Source organism: Mastacembelus armatus, unplaced genomic scaffold, assembly GCF_900324485.2.
Source record: "Mastacembelus armatus unplaced genomic scaffold, fMasArm1.2, whole genome shotgun sequence".
NCBI lineage: Eukaryota > Metazoa > Chordata > Actinopteri > Synbranchiformes > Mastacembelidae > Mastacembelus > Mastacembelus armatus.
The window spans coordinates 137,570-153,039 of NW_022872883.1; the positions used below are offsets into that span (position 1 = coordinate 137,570).

The 15,470-nt window shown below is 45.1% G+C and overlaps 3 protein-coding genes across 6 annotated transcripts; 2 read left to right on the forward strand and 1 right to left on the reverse strand.

Annotated features, from left to right (window-relative positions):
• Positions 1-202: 202 nt before the first annotated feature.
• Positions 203-8,040, forward strand: znf839 (zinc finger protein 839). Of its 2 annotated transcripts, none has more exons than XM_026308387.1 (10): positions 203-1,154; positions 1,616-2,692; positions 3,142-3,267; positions 3,442-3,555; positions 3,664-3,756; positions 4,562-4,717; positions 4,835-4,939; positions 5,202-5,289; positions 5,434-5,569; positions 6,124-8,040. In XM_026308387.1, exons 1-10 carry the CDS (start codon positions 441-443, stop codon positions 6,716-6,718), a joined length of 3,204 nt encoding a protein of 1,067 aa, XP_026164172.1. In that variant the 5' UTR covers positions 203-440; the 3' UTR covers positions 6,719-8,040. The 2 variants fall into 2 exon arrangements, with proteins under 2 accessions (XP_026164172.1, XP_026164173.1); XM_026308388.1 differs by having other exon boundaries at positions 4,562-4,702.
• cinp (cyclin dependent kinase 2 interacting protein) lies at positions 8,038-10,870 on the reverse strand. Of its 3 annotated transcripts, none has more exons than XM_026308390.2 (5): positions 10,554-10,870; positions 9,741-9,903; positions 9,161-9,269; positions 8,762-8,891; positions 8,038-8,588 (listed from the first exon to the last, which is right to left on the reverse strand). In XM_026308390.2, the coding sequence occupies exons 1-5, from the start codon at positions 10,558-10,560 to the stop codon at positions 8,386-8,388; spliced, it is 612 nt and encodes a 203-aa protein (XP_026164175.1). In that variant the 5' UTR covers positions 10,561-10,870; the 3' UTR covers positions 8,038-8,385. The 3 variants fall into 3 exon arrangements, with proteins under 3 accessions (XP_026164175.1, XP_026164174.1, XP_026164176.1); XM_026308389.2 differs by having other exon boundaries at positions 9,741-9,912; positions 10,554-10,867; XM_026308391.2 differs by having other exon boundaries at positions 9,741-9,875; positions 10,554-10,865.
• Positions 10,871-11,556: 686 nt separating this feature from the next.
• Positions 11,557-14,747, forward strand: LOC113131310 (uncharacterized). The gene is made up of 4 exons (XM_026308429.2): positions 11,557-12,482; positions 12,716-12,907; positions 13,436-13,646; positions 13,769-14,747. Exons 1-4 carry the CDS (start codon positions 11,828-11,830, stop codon positions 14,001-14,003), a joined length of 1,293 nt encoding a protein of 430 aa, XP_026164214.1. The 5' UTR covers positions 11,557-11,827; the 3' UTR covers positions 14,004-14,747.
• Positions 14,748-15,470: the final 723 nt, after the last annotated feature.

A 15,470-nucleotide genomic window follows, 5' to 3' on the forward strand; every position in this document is an offset into this window, starting at 1 on the left:
GCGCCGCAGCAATGGCTGCCCACTGCTGTGTGTGTGTGTGTGTGTTCACTGCTGTATATGTGTGTGTGTGCACTTTGGGATGGGTTAAATGCAGAGCACAAATTCTAGTATGGGTCACCATCCATAGTCACTTTCACTTTTCACTTTATCGTCAAAATATTGAATCCACTCCGGTGAATCCGCTCCGGAGCGTCCGCGCTCCCGGTCCTACCGAGGGCTCGGCTAGGCTAGTTCAAAACGGCCCCCCGCTAACCGTGACCTCCTGCCGTTATTCCCGCTCCTGTCCATGCCGCCGTTCATGTCAACGGCGCATTTTATCCACGAGCACACGCTGATTTTTTAAAGCATTTCTTCGGTGATATCGGCCGAGGTTCTGGACGATCGGACCCAACGACTGGCTTCCAGTCCGGGCTAAGCTAACGGCTAGCCTCACAGCCAAAATGGCGGACAGCGACGATGACGGCGGTTCGGCCAGAACAATAACGGCTCAGCCCCCCGCCACACACGGCACGCAGCTCGGGGCCAGTTTACCGTCAGCATCCGTCGATGAGATGACCCAGCCCGGAGAGAATGTAACGGCAGCAGCCGTAGACCAGAGCGGTCAGCCCGGGGAGAGTTTGTCGTCTGGGTCCGGAGCTCAGCTGGCGGATCTCTTACAGAGCTGCCCGGCGGAACAGAGCGTCCTGGTGGGCACGGAGCTCACCAGTCTGGGCCCGGACCTGGCCAGCACCACCATCATCTACGTGCAGCCGGACGGCAGCCTAGTAGAGAGCTCCGGGCTTACGGTCCAGGAGCAGCAGGCTCTTTTGGACCAGCTCACCAAGCAGCAAATAGTCCAAGTTTCCGAAACCGAGGCCGCCCAGCTGCTCCAGCAGAGCCACCTAGTCAAAACCGTCCCGGTCCACAACGCGGCCCTGGACGCGAGCCAGCTGCAGCAGGTCATCAACCAGGTCACCAAGTCCCAGCAGCAGGTCCAGCAGACCCCAAAGCAGCAGGTCCAGGTCCAGCAGGGCCTGAAGCAACCGAAGCAGGTCCAGGTCTCTCAGCAGAACCTAAAGACCACGACCCAGAACAACGCCTCCCAGCAGTTGAAGAGCGTTGCCCAGCAGGTGGCCATGCAGACCAGTGGCTCGGTCCAAGCAGTCCAAATAAAGGTGAGTCGCCTGTTTGCTGTCCCGTCAGAACAGGTCTAAACTAATCCATCAGTGATCTTTAGTAGGAATCAGTGTTAGGTATAATGGCTCGTTTTACATTCATCGTTCCATAAATTAATTAACAAATCATCAGCTTTTAATTGTTTTTAAATAGTTTAGAAGACTGGAGCTGAATGGTTTAATCCAGATTAATGTGGACATCTTGAGTCTTGAGAGATTTAATCTTACTTTAATGTCTAATCAGTAACAGATTTAACAGTGAGAACTTAACATGCTGTTTATTCTGATCTCTGAAGACAAGTTATTGACAAAAACAGTTTGTTCAGTAGCTGTTCTGGACATAGTCGTTTTAAAGAAACGCCTGTTGATTGAACCTCGGATCCTGATATCGTAACATTTGTTAGAAAGTACGTTCAGTTCTTCTAAGGTTTCCTACAGCTTCTGGTTTTCTGTCTTTTTAGCCTGAGCCTGTCAGGATCCAGATCCAGGTTCCTCCCAAACAAGAAGTGAAGCTCAGCACCACTCCTCAGCAGAAGAGTGTAGCAGTAAGTCACCCGCAGGTGAAGCTGTCGGCCAATGGCGGTGTGGGCAGTGCTCAGATTATCCACATCCAGCCAGTGGTTGGTCAGCAGGGTCAGCAGTTCTTCTTGCAGCAAAGTCCAGGGGACCCACCTATCCAGCTGTTGCTGCAGAGCCCTGCCCCCGTTGTTGGATCTCTGCTTCCAATAGTCCACAAGATGACGAGTCAAACAACATCAGTAGGCGCTGCCTCCAGTCCGGGTCAGAAACCTGTGGTGTCCCCCATCAGAGTCCAGACCCCCTCCACCTCAACTGTCAAGACCCAAGCGACCTCCACTGCGACAACTGTTAGTGTTCCTCTAAATAAAACTGCTAACGGCACTGTACCTGCCACTGGTAAGAGTCCCGTTAAGTCACCTGCAGCATTCCCAGCTGTACCAGTGCAGACCGCCACACCTGGCCAATCTGTGACAATGACCACGCCCCCTGCAGCTCCTCGCCCTGTGGCCCTGTCCTCAGTAGTGAAGGACACAGAAAGAGAAAAGGAGAAGAAGATGAAGAAGAGAGAGAAGAAAGCAGTGAAGGTCCAGACCAGATCTGGTCGGGTCTCCAGACCACCGAAGTACAAAGCCAAAGACTATAAGTTCATAAAGACAGAGGACTTGGCTGACAGCCACCAATCCGACTCTGATGACTACTCTGACATGAGTGTGGAGGAGGAAGAGGGAGGAAGGAAGGATGACCCCACACCCAGCTCCTCCCCCTCACTGGCCTACAGTCACAAGTCCCGTTCGCACCACTGCCAGACTTGTGACAAGGCTTACATTGGGCCTGGAGGCCTGAACCGGCACTACAAACTGAACCCGACTCATGGTCATCTTGATCCTCCAGGTAATCCGCCTGGCAAACCACCACACCCAGTTCGAGATGTCAGCCAATCACAGGAGACGGCAGCAGGTGGCGTCAAGGAAGAGGAGGCAAAGAAGGAGGACAAACCTGCTGTCATGGCAACAAATAGAGTAAGAGGCCCACCCACCAATCAGGAGAGGGAGGATCATATTTCAGTTTCAGCTTCTGGATGTTTGGTTTATTGTTGTGTGGTTAATTAGTCAAATTAATTACCAACTTGTTTCATTTTTACTTATTCAGAGATGAGATTATTACTAGCGAGTTAATTTTAAACTGATTAGTTGATCGGTTGATGTCAGACTGTTTGAAATCTAAATAATTATGCATAATATGAATATAGACTGTTTTATTACTGCTTCGGTCATTGTGTCTTGATGGTGAATATATTGATTGCTTAATTAATCAGGTCTATTGCCAATTAATTAATGGCTGCTTGATTAACTGCAAGCTGTTTTTTTTTTTCTGTTTTTTTGTTTTTTTGACTTAGTGTAATTGGTTTAATGACTTGGCTCCAGCTGTGTGATTGGTAACTTATTGTCAGATTAACTTGTGCCTTCAGGTGGAGGGGGGTCCAGCAGCAGCTGTAGGACTCAGGGGCCTCCATCACCGGGGCCCCGGCCGACCACGAGGACGTGGGAGAGGCAGAGGCCGGGGCCGAGGTCGATCACTGGCCCCGCCTTCCAAGGTGTGTTCACTTAAAACAGTTTTTTATTGAACAGACTAATCCAACACAGGGTAAAATGGTATAACTTAACACTCAGTTAACAAGAATGCAATGTTAATGACAATCCTCACCTGTTGTTCTTAATGAATGGAACTCAGGTGGAAAATTAATTAAGCTGATTCGTCAATCTCTCAGGTGATGGTGGGTCTCGTCAGTAGGCGCGGTCGTCGTGGTCGGCCTCCAAAGCACAGTGTTACCACTGTAAAAGCAGAACAGCAGGTGGAAAGTAGACGACATCGACTGCAGGAGGTAAGAAGGAGGAAGTGGTGATATGGACTTTCAAAGTAAAGTTTTTCTTTCTAAAGTTTGATATAATGGTCTGTATATGCCTGATGTTGATATGACTGTTGTTTGCAGCTGGTGGAACAGTGTGAGGATGAGGAGCTGATGGATGTTGTTCTTCCTCGATTGACCAAAGTGTTGAGTCTGTGGGAGCTTCTGCTGGCAAAGGTACACACTTCATATATGCATCGTACCAACATATATGCACATGTACACATTAAAGAGGTCAAACGTGTTCAGTGTCCCCTCCCTCACCAGAAATATACATGTCTAAGTGAGCAGGGCTCTGCGCTGCTGGAGACTACGACTAAGCCTTTTTTCTACTTCCTGAGACACCGGACATGCTGTCAGAACACCTTTTTCCATTAACTCTTCGAACTCCACCCAAACCCAGGTTTTTACATTTACAGCCACAGAAGCAGCTGTTCTCTTGTCCTTCTGAGGTCCATCGGCTGGTACACTGTGCAGAGGAAAGCCCAACTGTACCTCCTTGGTACTGCCAACCTCTTGCACCAACTCTCGTTTCTTCCCCACCAACAGTGAGGTCCCACATTGCTATTTATGGTTTATAGTGGCAAAGGTCAGCATGCCTGCATGCTCTCTCCCAGGCCTGGCTGCAAGAGACAGAGGTCTTCTCCCAGTTTCAAGTGACAGACTGCAACTCAGACAAGTTCTGGGAACCTCAGGATTGTATGTTTGCAGATAATACGGTTCTGTTGGCTTCAGCTGCAGCCTCCGTTGAACACTTGGACAATTTACAGCTGAGTATGAAGCAGCAGGATGAGAGTCAGCACCAGTATAGAGTCATGGTATTTTGCTGGAAACCAGCGGCTTGTTCTCTGCGGAGTGAGTGACTCTGTGTTAAGGGACAGGGCAGTTGAAGACAGTGGAGACAGTTGGTGAATGTTCTCGTGGCAGGTGTTTTCTTGTCACATATTACTCAGAAGTTGTTTTGTGTATTTGGGTGTTTCAGGTGGAGCGCACCAGTCCAGGTCGCACTCAAGATCCGGTGTTTCCAGACATTTACCGTGAGTTTGAGACGCTTCAGGCTCAGGTGAGACAGGCTGCTCAGGATTACATCATCAGCCCACAAGGTGGAGCCACACCGCTGGAGGTCAGGAACATTGAGGTGGTTCTAATGTGTTCTGCTCTACTCCAGAGTCCAGAAACATTCTGTTGTCAGTTGCATGTCACAACATAGACTTCTACATTGACATTTATCTCTTTCTGCTGGACTGTGTTTCAGGTGGCGAGGTCTTTGGGAATTCTTGACGAGGTGAACAGGATGAAGGTGCTTCCTGGAGCATCTCCAAGCTCAAGTCTGACCAACAAGAATGTCCGATATATGGAGGTAAACAGGTTGTGCAAACAGGGTGCTGGTTAGATCTGGTTTCAGGTTCTTTCAGGATCAAGCTTAGATCATGGTCCAGGCTGAGACTAGCTCCATTTGGGATCTGGTTGCAGTTTGGGGTTAGATTTGGTTTCATTATGTTTAACTACATCCTGTTGCCTGAAGAGTCTATTGCTAAAGTGTTTACACATGTAAAAATGAAATCTTGATTTCATTGACTTGATCCAGGCTCAGACTGATTTAGTCAGAAATATTTCCCCAGAATTCCAAGATGCTGCCACCGTCTAAAAGATTTAAGATGGAGAACAGCATTCCAGTTCACCACAATGGCATCGAGACGCCCAGAATAGGTACAAGTACTACGAGTACTGCAGACTGCTACCTCTGTACTATACCGCTGTAACTGCTACTGTAATTTTAATATATATATATTTTTTTACTTTCTAATTGGCTTCATGTTTCTGACCTTTCCTTTTTTTTTTTTTTTTACAAAGGTGGAGTTACAGTGACCCCAGTGACTTCTGCGGCCCCAGTGAACTCTTCTTTGAAGTCCTGCTCAGTCTCAGTGTCTCCTCTAGTGATTTCAGCTGGATCCAAACTGGTGACTACCACTGTTGAGTCCGCCTCCAGGTAAGATGCTCACCCTGTCCTGTGTGGGTTGAACAGGTGATAACATGGAGATCTGTTGTTGCAGTTGGTCTTCCTATGTCACCAGCCTAAATATTTTGCTATGTATTGTATTGGGATGGGCAGTGATTTTTGGATATTTGAGTAGTCATTAAATTAAAAAAAAAATATATATATATATATATATTATGGGCTATAGTTTTGTCAAACAGCAGCAACAAGCAGCACAAACTCTGTCAGGTTAAATTAGCATCTAACAACAATACTGCACGGCCATCTGAAGGCGAGGCATACAGCAAAAAGCGGGGTACGGTCTGCAGATCAACAGCTTTGTCACACAAAGAATTAAGTTTGATTATTGACGTGCAGAGCAAACAAATGCCCTAATCAAAGGTGGCAGCAATGGACATGCTACTCTTAGTTTTGTCTAGGGGGAGGGGCCTCTTAAGTTTGCCGGTATTTGGCAATTTAGGCTGATAAGCCCAATCCTAGGACTGGTGTCACGCTGTGCAGTCTTCAGGTCTCCTATTGTCTGAAAGTGTTTTCTTATTCTCCAGCTTTTCTGGCTCTGCTTCTGCTAAGACACCCTACACCCAAGGTTCGCCCCCTTCCACACTTATGGAAGTGACTACAGGTGAGGACCAGGGGGATGGACCTGTGCAGACTGACACCCAGGTGGAGCCATTGTCAGCAGGCCAAGAGCAGGTCCTTAGCACCAGTGACATCACAGCTCAGATGAAGGAGCTCGAAAAAGCTCTGGGTTCAAGTCCAGAGACTACCACAAACACAAAGACACCAGACTGTGACTCTGCTCAGACCCAGATACCTACATCCACCTCAGTCCAGACATCTGAGCCCAGCACAGTCCAAGCATTGACCTCCTGTCAGCTCCAGCAGAGACACTTGTCCCAGTCTGACTCTAGAGCCACAGATGAATGTGAGGCCAGAGAGCTGCAGGAAGGACAGGAGATCTATATCCAGACTGAAGGGCTCACGGTCCAGCTGGCAGAGCCTGGATCAGATGGCATTGTCATTGTCAATGGGCCAGATGGGACCACTATGCATATCCAGACTCCAGAGGGAGTCCCTCTGGAGGCCGTCCAGGCCCTGCTAGGCATTGAGGCATCAGACACAGTCAAAGCTCCTCAGTAACCACAATCCAAACTCATCTGAACTGAGCAAGACCAGAACCTGACCTAAACCTCATTATATTGAGAGGGAATGTATGGATTTTTAAGGTGGTATATATATATAAGGGGTATGAGGAGCATGGTGCTGTGGCTGGACCGTACCAGCAGTTAAACAGCACCACAGAGTAGACCAACACCCAAACCCATAAAGTAACTGGACCTGCAACACACGCAGAACAGTTTCTTGAGTGTGTCCTGCTGAGAACAGAGTATAAACACCTGTTAGTTTGACCATTTCCCCCTCAGGTCAAAGTGAACCTTATAACTGTGGGTGTCATGAACGCTGCAACAGCAACCCATAGAAGGCACTCACAGATCTTCAGACTGCTGATTTGTACTTTCAGTTGATGAACTAGTCCTTTAGTGTCACACCTGGATCTGTTCTTCTCAGTCCCTGTCTGCATAATATCTTGTTCTTTTTCATTCAGATTGAACGTCCAGATTAATATCAAGTTGAAGACCATCCAACAGACAGGAATTTATCTCTTAAAAACATCAAACTTTTGTCGAGAAACCAGAGTGAGGCTGCCATCTGTAGTCTGCTCTCAGGCTTCTCATTAACTCTCATTAAATTCTCAGCAAATTTTATTAGATGTTACATTGGTCATGTGTACCACCTAGGTCCTGAGAAAATGTTCCAACTATTCTCTGAGGATCCCAGCAGAAGATGGAACTGAAGAGTGACCCCAACAGGTAATTCCTGATCCGGAATTTCTCCAGATTTCCTGAACTCAGGTTAAGAGGTCAAACATGTAAATGTGAGCAGCATTATTTATTTATTAAGATAGTTTGTGATCGAGATTAAAAAAACATAGTGTTCTCTCTGGGCTCCCATACTTAGCAGTGATAGTCTTATCGTCTCAGTTCAGCATGTTTGAGTGGTTTGTTCCATTCTCACCTGTAATGATGTCACTGCATCTCATCAGGTGGTACCTAATCTTCCTGCTGGTTTTTAATGAACCTGGAGTGATTGTAAATTTGTAAACTTGTGGTTTTTTTTCCCAGTGTTTCCATATTTTGACTTGTGTAAAAATAGTAACTGATTAGTTGGCTGTTTATATGTAGATAGATATGAAAACAAAGTTTGACAAAGAAAGCACTATTTTATTACTTTTTATAAGACTTCACAGCAAAACATTTTCCGAACATAAACTGAATGTTTGCGCTCGTTTGGAGAATCGATGTGAGGGCAGACAAAGTCTGGAGGAAAAACTTTCATCGATCAAATGCTAAATGCATTAAACACATTTCATGTTCCTCCAATAAACTGAAGTGACAAAATTAGATCACCACTGTCTGTTTAATGACTTCACACAATGGATGTTTAGCCAATGGCATCAGAAATGTTCTGTTCCATGTTTATGTCTCTTATGATTTATTTATTGTCAAAGCCCAGCTCATTACGAAGAGTTTAGCCATTTGCCACTGTACCTCTGAAATACATTGACAGTTAAGTCCAGAGACCAGAGCTGCTCTGACAGAAACAGCTGGAGAGTAAAGAGAGCAGACGAGTTGAAGTTCATGTGGCAGGTGACGTCTTAAAGACTTCCCCTGTGCAGTCTTTGAGCTAACACCTGGATTCTCAGAAATAACACTAATGCTGATCACGTGACTAGAGAAGAGATGACATCAGAGTGGGCGGTGTCCAGTCTCCAGCAGAAGAGCCTCCAGGGTCAGACTGAGCTGAGGGGGGATGAAGGGTTGGTGCAGCCAGCAGGATAGGTAGACCATGCAGATGTTGGATGTTGAAGTGTGGGCGAGTTCCTGCAGGATCGTCTGTTTCAGCTTCAGCTCCAGACTGAAGGCGTCCAAAAGAACTCGAGACGACGACTCTGAAACATGAAGAAAACACAACTCTAAATAGTTTTGTCTCCTACAGCCTGTGGTTGGTTTAGTCTGTGTTTAAGTGAAAACCAGAGCAGAACTGGTAAACATACCCAAATGTGAACTGGTGGATCAGACTGTACTGGTGACTGCTGACATCACTCACGTGTCAGAGACTTACCAAACTGTTTAGTGGTCCAGTTGTGAAACAGAGGAGACTTTCTTCCTTCGGGTCCGAACTGAAATTCCTCAAGATCCTGCAAGCCTCGCTGTGATGTCATGAGACGCCTCATCTTTGTCACCACAGCAGCCTGACAGGGAGCAGGAAAACCACCCAAGGATGATGTTTATTAAAAGTTTTACACTGACTCAGTTCCAGGCTGAGTTTGTTTTGTTTTTTTTAAAAAAAAAGATGATATACATTAAATTAACAGGAAATGATGTCATATGAGCATTGTCACATACTTTATTTTTGTACCAACTGATTTCTGTGCGACTGATTATGAAGCAGAATTATGTGATCTGAAACATCTTGGTTTCTATTGAGTTTTATTCTGATCTATGTCAAATGAAGCGTCACCATTTTGTGGATTATCTCCTGCAGTTTGCAGCATTCGTCCTGCAGAGCTGCAGCTCCGTCTGTTGGAGCTGATGAAGACTCATCCACCAGCTGCTCGTTGCTCTGAGAACTGAAGTAGAGAAAGTGAATGGACACAGATCACACACTGATGACAATAGGTTTAAGACATAAAATGAAGGATGATTTAGATTTACCTATTTATATATATATATATATAATTTTACCTTTTAATCAATAAATAATCCTTATAATTCATACGTTAATCGTAAACCATCTGCTTAACACAAAGACAGCAGCAGCATGGAAACTGGATACAACATTGTTTTCTAAATTCACAGCGGAGCTGCAAACAGGTAACTAGTGTCTAGGTGCACTGTGAGTAATGTAGGCCCCATGTTTTGACAAAGAAGGGACTGTGGAACTTTTGTAATAAAAAATATCCTTTTTAAAACTGTCACTCGTGGGTTTGAAGAATTGACATGTTTGATTTAACAGCTCTGAAATAAATCTATAATTATCATCTGTCAGGTTCTCTCCTCATCTCATCTTAATGATGATACAATGAACAAATAAAATTCACCGTCTGATGTTGACGATGTTTGCTGCCATGCTGAATCCATCCTCGTTGAGTTTTTCCCACCTCAGCATGAGGTTGTGCCAGTCAGCCGCGTTGTCCTTGATCTTTCGGGCACTTCCTGTGACACCAGAGCATTTCCTGTTTGATGATGACAACGTCATGTCACCTGACTCACCTGAGTACAAAGTTCACCTGATGTTATTACTGAAGTCATCAACAAACAATTTCATCTAAAAGCACATGCATTTTCTTTTAATATATTAATAGGAATTAGAAATTATAAGACTGCAAAGTGTCTCAGTCGTCCAGGTGAACTGTTTGAGAGTTAATTAAAGATGGCTGAGATTTATAAATACATTTGTAGAAAATCACACCACTTAAAGCTGTTTTATTTTAGTACCATTATTAATTCGGGAAATATCGTCATTTATTTATTTGGTTGCATTAGTTTTGCAGTAAATCACACACTAGTTAACAGGTCGGTGCAAAGGCTAAAACATTTTCAAAGAAATTATTAATTTATTGATTACTTAATGTTTCCTACTGAAGTTCTGCTAAAATCTGCCAGTGTGTTAACGAATGTTATAGATTACTGTATTATCGTATTCTATATGTATTATATTAATGATTTATCCGATTTATTGATGATGTGGATTCAGACATGACAGTATCGATCAGTGATTGACACTGAGACAGGCAAAAAAAAAATACAACGAAATTAATGTAAAAGATAAACACGTTTCATTCAGTTTTAAATCGAACCGACACATCAACCCTACTACGTAATGTTTTCATCTTCTATCGATATTTACTCGCCTTCCATTTGTTCAGCTCACATTCTCAACGCCGCCACACTTCCTGGTTCTTCTTCTTCTGTGGTGCTAGCCTCTTTTTCGATCAAAGATTTAAATGTAGATTCTTCCTGTTCACTGCGGCCGCCATGTTTGTACGGGTAAACCGGACGTGTGCCTCCATTAAAATAATCCGATTTTCCGGTTTTCCCGACAACACTTCGCCAAATCGTTTAGTGACAGGATGTTGCTCCAGACTGAGGAAGTCGTCGGAAGACCCATAGTAACGCTTTTCTAACGATGTCCTCGGGCAGTCTAGACCTATAGCAGCATAACTAAGGGATGGTCCATGGTTACCTGGCCCAGCCCTAACTATACGCTTTGTCAAAGAGGAAGGTTTTAAGTCTAGCCTTAAAAGTACAGAGAGTGTCTGCCTCCTGAACCCAGACTGGGAGCTGGTTCCACAGGAGAGGAGCTTGATAGCTAAAGGTTCTGCCTCCCATTCTGCTTTTGGAAACTCTGGGAACCACAAGTATTATTCAGCCCCATTTCTTGACGGCTGGAACATGTTTATTATGCTGACGCTATTTACTGACAGAGACGTCAGCACTCTGACAGGATGTTATATCATGAAGAGGTCTCACTCTGTTAGCTGTTAGAGCAGCTAAGATCAATTAATGAAGCCTATATAGCCCGTGGCGTGATCAAATCCTCTGGCCCACCTGTTTCGCAGCGCTGTCATTAAAATGAGGAAATAATGGGAAGACTTTATCAATATTACAGGATACAGTCTTTTTGTCTATACCATGGTGGCGACAATACGCTGCTGTACACAAAACCAAGAAACAAAAACAAACAAAAAATAGCAGAAATCATTTGTCAAGAAAAGCTGCAGAGTAAAATAAAATAAAATTCATATTTTTGTTTGAATTTATGTGATTTGTGTTTTATTTCAAGCACGTTCTCAGGACAAGCAAAGCGAGTCGCATGTTCAGCTGAAAAATGAGATATGCAGTCCTCAGCAGAATTAGATCAGAGTGAGACCTCTTATGCCTCATACTCTCTTTGCTAAATGACATAGCAGGAAGAAGAAGAAGAGTCCGGTGTGGTCTTCGATCTGGCAGCAGAACTTCTGGTTCGAACAGGTGATCATGTGTTGTTGGTGTGATGATGTCAGCACTGCGGATTCCTGCTGAACGGCGACCAGGGATCTGGTATCACTGATAATCGATAATCAATGAGATGTTGTCGATGTTTTCAGCGCGGGGCTGTTGATGGTAGTGTAGGTCTGAGGTCATAATGACGTCAGTGCTGCAGCTTCCTGCCGAGCTGTGGTTGCAGGTGTTTAGCTTCCTGCCCTGGAGAGACAAACTGAGCGTGCGCTGCACCTGCCGACACTTCAGACACCTGTTGGACAAATCCTGCCACCTGTGGCGGGGCTTCAGTGTCGTGCTGCGAAACTTCTCCAGGTACAACCGCCCATTCTGGCGCAGCCTGGCTCAGCGGCATGTGGGCATCGTGCTGGTACGTTCAGGGAAGAGGAAACACCTGAGGCAGCTGTGCACCTGGCTTCCTGCCCTTGAAGCGTTGCGACTGCACGATTGGAGAGAAGTAGGTGTGGGTGAGCTGAAGCATTTCCGCCAGTTACAGCATCTGTCCATCACTTCCTGTTCCACGCAACTCAAGAACCCGGATTTTCTATTTCCTCTGAGTCGTCAGCTGACGAAGCTCAGTCTCTGTAATGTGCAGCTCACCTGTTCCGCCTCTCACCTGTTGGCTGCTGTCAGCCAGCTGACTCGTCTCACCTCTCTGGTGCTGCATCACAATGGCACTCTTAGAGTCCCAACGCTCAGTGGTGTCCTGGCTCACCTGTCCGAGCTCAAACACCTGTCCTGGACCATGATCACCTACAGAGCGCTGTCACGTGACTTCTTCAGCTCTGCCCACCTTTCGGGTAAACACACACCCTGATTGGCTCTAAAGTAGAAGTGATGTGATAAATCCTGCAGGTATGTCCACTTGTTAAAGTGAGCGATGTGCTAAGGTAATAACAGAGAACGTGTCCTGCATCAGCAGGTGAACATGACAACACATCAGGTCCAGGTGGAAGAAATAGAAAGGAAATGTGGTGGCAGGTAAAATTCCATGTTTTCTAAATCTATACACAGGTGTGTTGTCTTTCGGCAGGTGGAAGTGCTCTGCAGCTCTCTGCACTGGAGCTGTTGAACTATGATGCTGTGGTAACGCAGGATGTTCTCCAGCCTTTGTCCCGCCTCCGCAGCCTGTCAGTCTTCCACCTGTACTCTGTCCCTGGGATCACCTGTCACCTGCAAACATGGCTCACGTCACTGCCACAGCTGTGCAGTCTCAGTGTGCATGGTGAGCCTGGTCAGCTGCTGCGACTGTCATTCTCCTGTGGCTCTGACCTGATTCAGCTCTGAAACATTGAGAAACTGAACCGTATGTTGTTAAAGGGACATTCCACCGCTTTTACTTTGCATGTAGTCACATTTAGAGAGACAGGATCTCCTTTTCGTCCCCCTCTCACACAGTGTCAGTTGGGATGGGCTCCAGGCCCCATGTGACCCCGAATAAGCAGCAGATACTGTAATGGATGGAAGGATTCCCTGCTCCTCCAAGTTAAACTTCAGAGCTTAAGACATTTCATTTTACGTAAACTTCACCTCTGCCACCTGTTACAAGTCAGTTGACACCTTAACTCAGGTTTACACCTTTTCATTACTTCCAGCTGCACAGACAGTTTAACACCACTCAGTGTTCATTCCTTAGTAAAACTTTCAAATGTTCTGTCTTTTATTTTGACGCTATTGCTTCCTCTGAAGACATATTTTGACTGCAGGTGACTAACGGTGATGTCATGGTGACCTCACTCTGTCTGTGCAATAGGAGGCCATCCTCTGTCGGCGTACGTGGACTTCCTGCCATCCTCTCTAATTAGTCTGACTCTCTGCGTGGATCTGCAGCCTGAAGACCTGCAGGTGGTCTCACTTAGAGCTCCGCATCTGGAACACTTGCACCTGGAGCCGTGGAGCTCCTCCTACAACCTGGTCAGACTCCTCCCACAGCTGTTCCCTCACCTGAGGACTCTGCGGATCAGGTGAGTCTCTGACAGTGGGTGACCTTAGAAACTTCTTCAGCAGGTGGAATTGCTGATTCAGCAGAAGTTAACTGCTGGTCTTCACATCAGTCCAGTGTGTGTTGAGTGTTTTTGTGTTTCAGACATCACAACGTGTCGGACGAGGACTTCCTGCATCTGCAGCAGCTGCAGCATCTCGACACTCTTGAGATTCTGGATTCGTACTACAGACCTGACCCAGCAGATCCCAGCTGGGTCGTCAATGAGCCAAGTGCTCGCCTTCTGCAGCTGATCTCTGACCTGCAGACGCTGACCAATCACAGAGTCCGAGTCATTACCAGCTCACACAGAGACCCACTCACCTGCCACTGTGTCTGACCAATCAGAAAGAGTCTGAGCGCACCTGCTGTGACATCACTGGGAATGATGGGGTTCCATCAAATTCACAGATTTTATTTAATTCAAGGTTTCACCAGTTTGTCAAAGATATTTTTTGAAAAAAGAAGAGCAAGTGATTGACAGTCTGCAGGATTTTTTTATGCTTTCAGGTATCGATCATGCCTGTAGCGCCCCCCAGAGGCTAAAATCTCATGAACTTTTTCAGATTTTAAGATGTAGTTGCTCATAAATGACAGAAGGTGATGGGGCAGATTATAGGTTTTATTTTTCAGTGGGGGAATGGGGGAAAGATGGTGGCGGGCAGAATTTTAAAACTACATATTTTATTATTTTGTTATGAACACTGAATTATTTTTTCTGTCTCAACATCACTTGATGTTCCCCATCAAATCCTTGTATTTATGCTGTAGAACATCAGCTTTGAGGTCTTTACTGAGGTGCTGAGCTCCCACATCTAAAGGGAACGTCATGATTTTTCGATTTACACCTTAACCAAAGTCTTGTGTATAAGGTTTCTGCTCAGATTTGTTTTCTGTTTGGGACTTTTTTGGTTTTTGGATGAAAACGGGACAGACACCCTCCAGACGCCACCAACCTCAAAACTTACCAATGAAATATGGTTATAGCCATGGACATTTAACCAGCTCTCACTGGGTGAAAATCAATATTTATGAAGACCAAGCCTGTTTACACTATAAAAATAGCTACTCAATGTTTGTCTGAGCACTTGGTGTCAGGTTAATGACAGTTTGTGGTTTCACTGGAATGATCATCTAACCTGTGGTACATTTCACTGTGTTGCATTGGGTTTATTTTGAAATGATTTAGACCCAATTGTGGTTTGGATAGAGACAAATCACCCTAATCAGTAAAATGCTTATAAGCTCAGTGTACATTCATTTGCATGTGAGCAGCTCTATACCAGAAATTAATGTAATGTACAATCTAATGAATGTAATGTACTATAAGCAGATGATTTTTGGCAGTAGCTGAACACTAATAAATGTCAGTGGGATCCATAATTAAATAGGATTTACAATGAGCTAATTTATGCTTGTGGTTATAGTAAAAAATGTAAACTGGGTTTATTATAAAAGGGCAGGGTGAAGTTTTCTTGACATTTCAAACTTGTGTTAAAATGTTTTGGCATCAGTTTATAGTACATTAAATGTTAGTTACGTTTGGGTGTAAGTATTGATCATCACCTGTCGGGAAAATAAAGCTTAAAAAAAAAAAACAACACTCCGACAGTGGTTTGACCTCGGGTAGAGAAGAGTGATGTAACGTGTTAATGCACACACTTCCCTTAGAGAATCTCAACATTTATGACAGACTATAAACTGCCATAGTTTCCATCAGGGTGAGGAGAATATGTGACAAGGTTTAAATCACAAAACATATATTCCTCTAAACCTTTGCCTTAGGATGGCAACTGTATTTGATGCA

Bases quoted from the DNA above. Each gene is read 5' to 3' on its own strand.
- znf839 (XM_026308387.1), top strand. From the start codon at position 441: ATGGCGGACAGCGACGATGACGGCGGTTCGGCCAGAACAATAACGGCT. The intron at 2,693-3,141 runs GTAAGAGGCCCA...TTGTGCCTTCAG, and splicing joins CTGTCATGGCAACAAATAGA to GTGGAGGGGGGTCCAGCAGC. The intron at 5,290-5,433 runs GTACAAGTACTA...TTTTTTACAAAG, and splicing joins CATCGAGACGCCCAGAATAG to GTGGAGTTACAGTGACCCCA.
- cinp (XM_026308389.2), bottom strand. The intron at 9,270-9,740 runs GTGAATTTTATT...TCTCTACTTCAG, and splicing joins AACATCGTCAACATCAGACG to TTCTCAGAGCAACGAGCAGC. The intron at 8,589-8,761 runs GTAAGTCTCTGA...TTCATGTTTCAG, and splicing joins CTGGACCACTAAACAGTTTG to AGTCGTCGTCTCGAGTTCTT.
- LOC113131310 (XM_026308429.2), top strand. From the start codon at position 11,828: ATGACGTCAGTGCTGCAGCTTCCTGCCGAGCTGTGGTTGCAGGTGTTT. The intron at 12,483-12,715 runs GTAAACACACAC...GTCTTTCGGCAG, and splicing joins CAGCTCTGCCCACCTTTCGG to GTGGAAGTGCTCTGCAGCTC. The intron at 12,908-13,435 runs GTGAGCCTGGTC...TCTGTGCAATAG, and splicing joins GTGCAGTCTCAGTGTGCATG to GAGGCCATCCTCTGTCGGCG.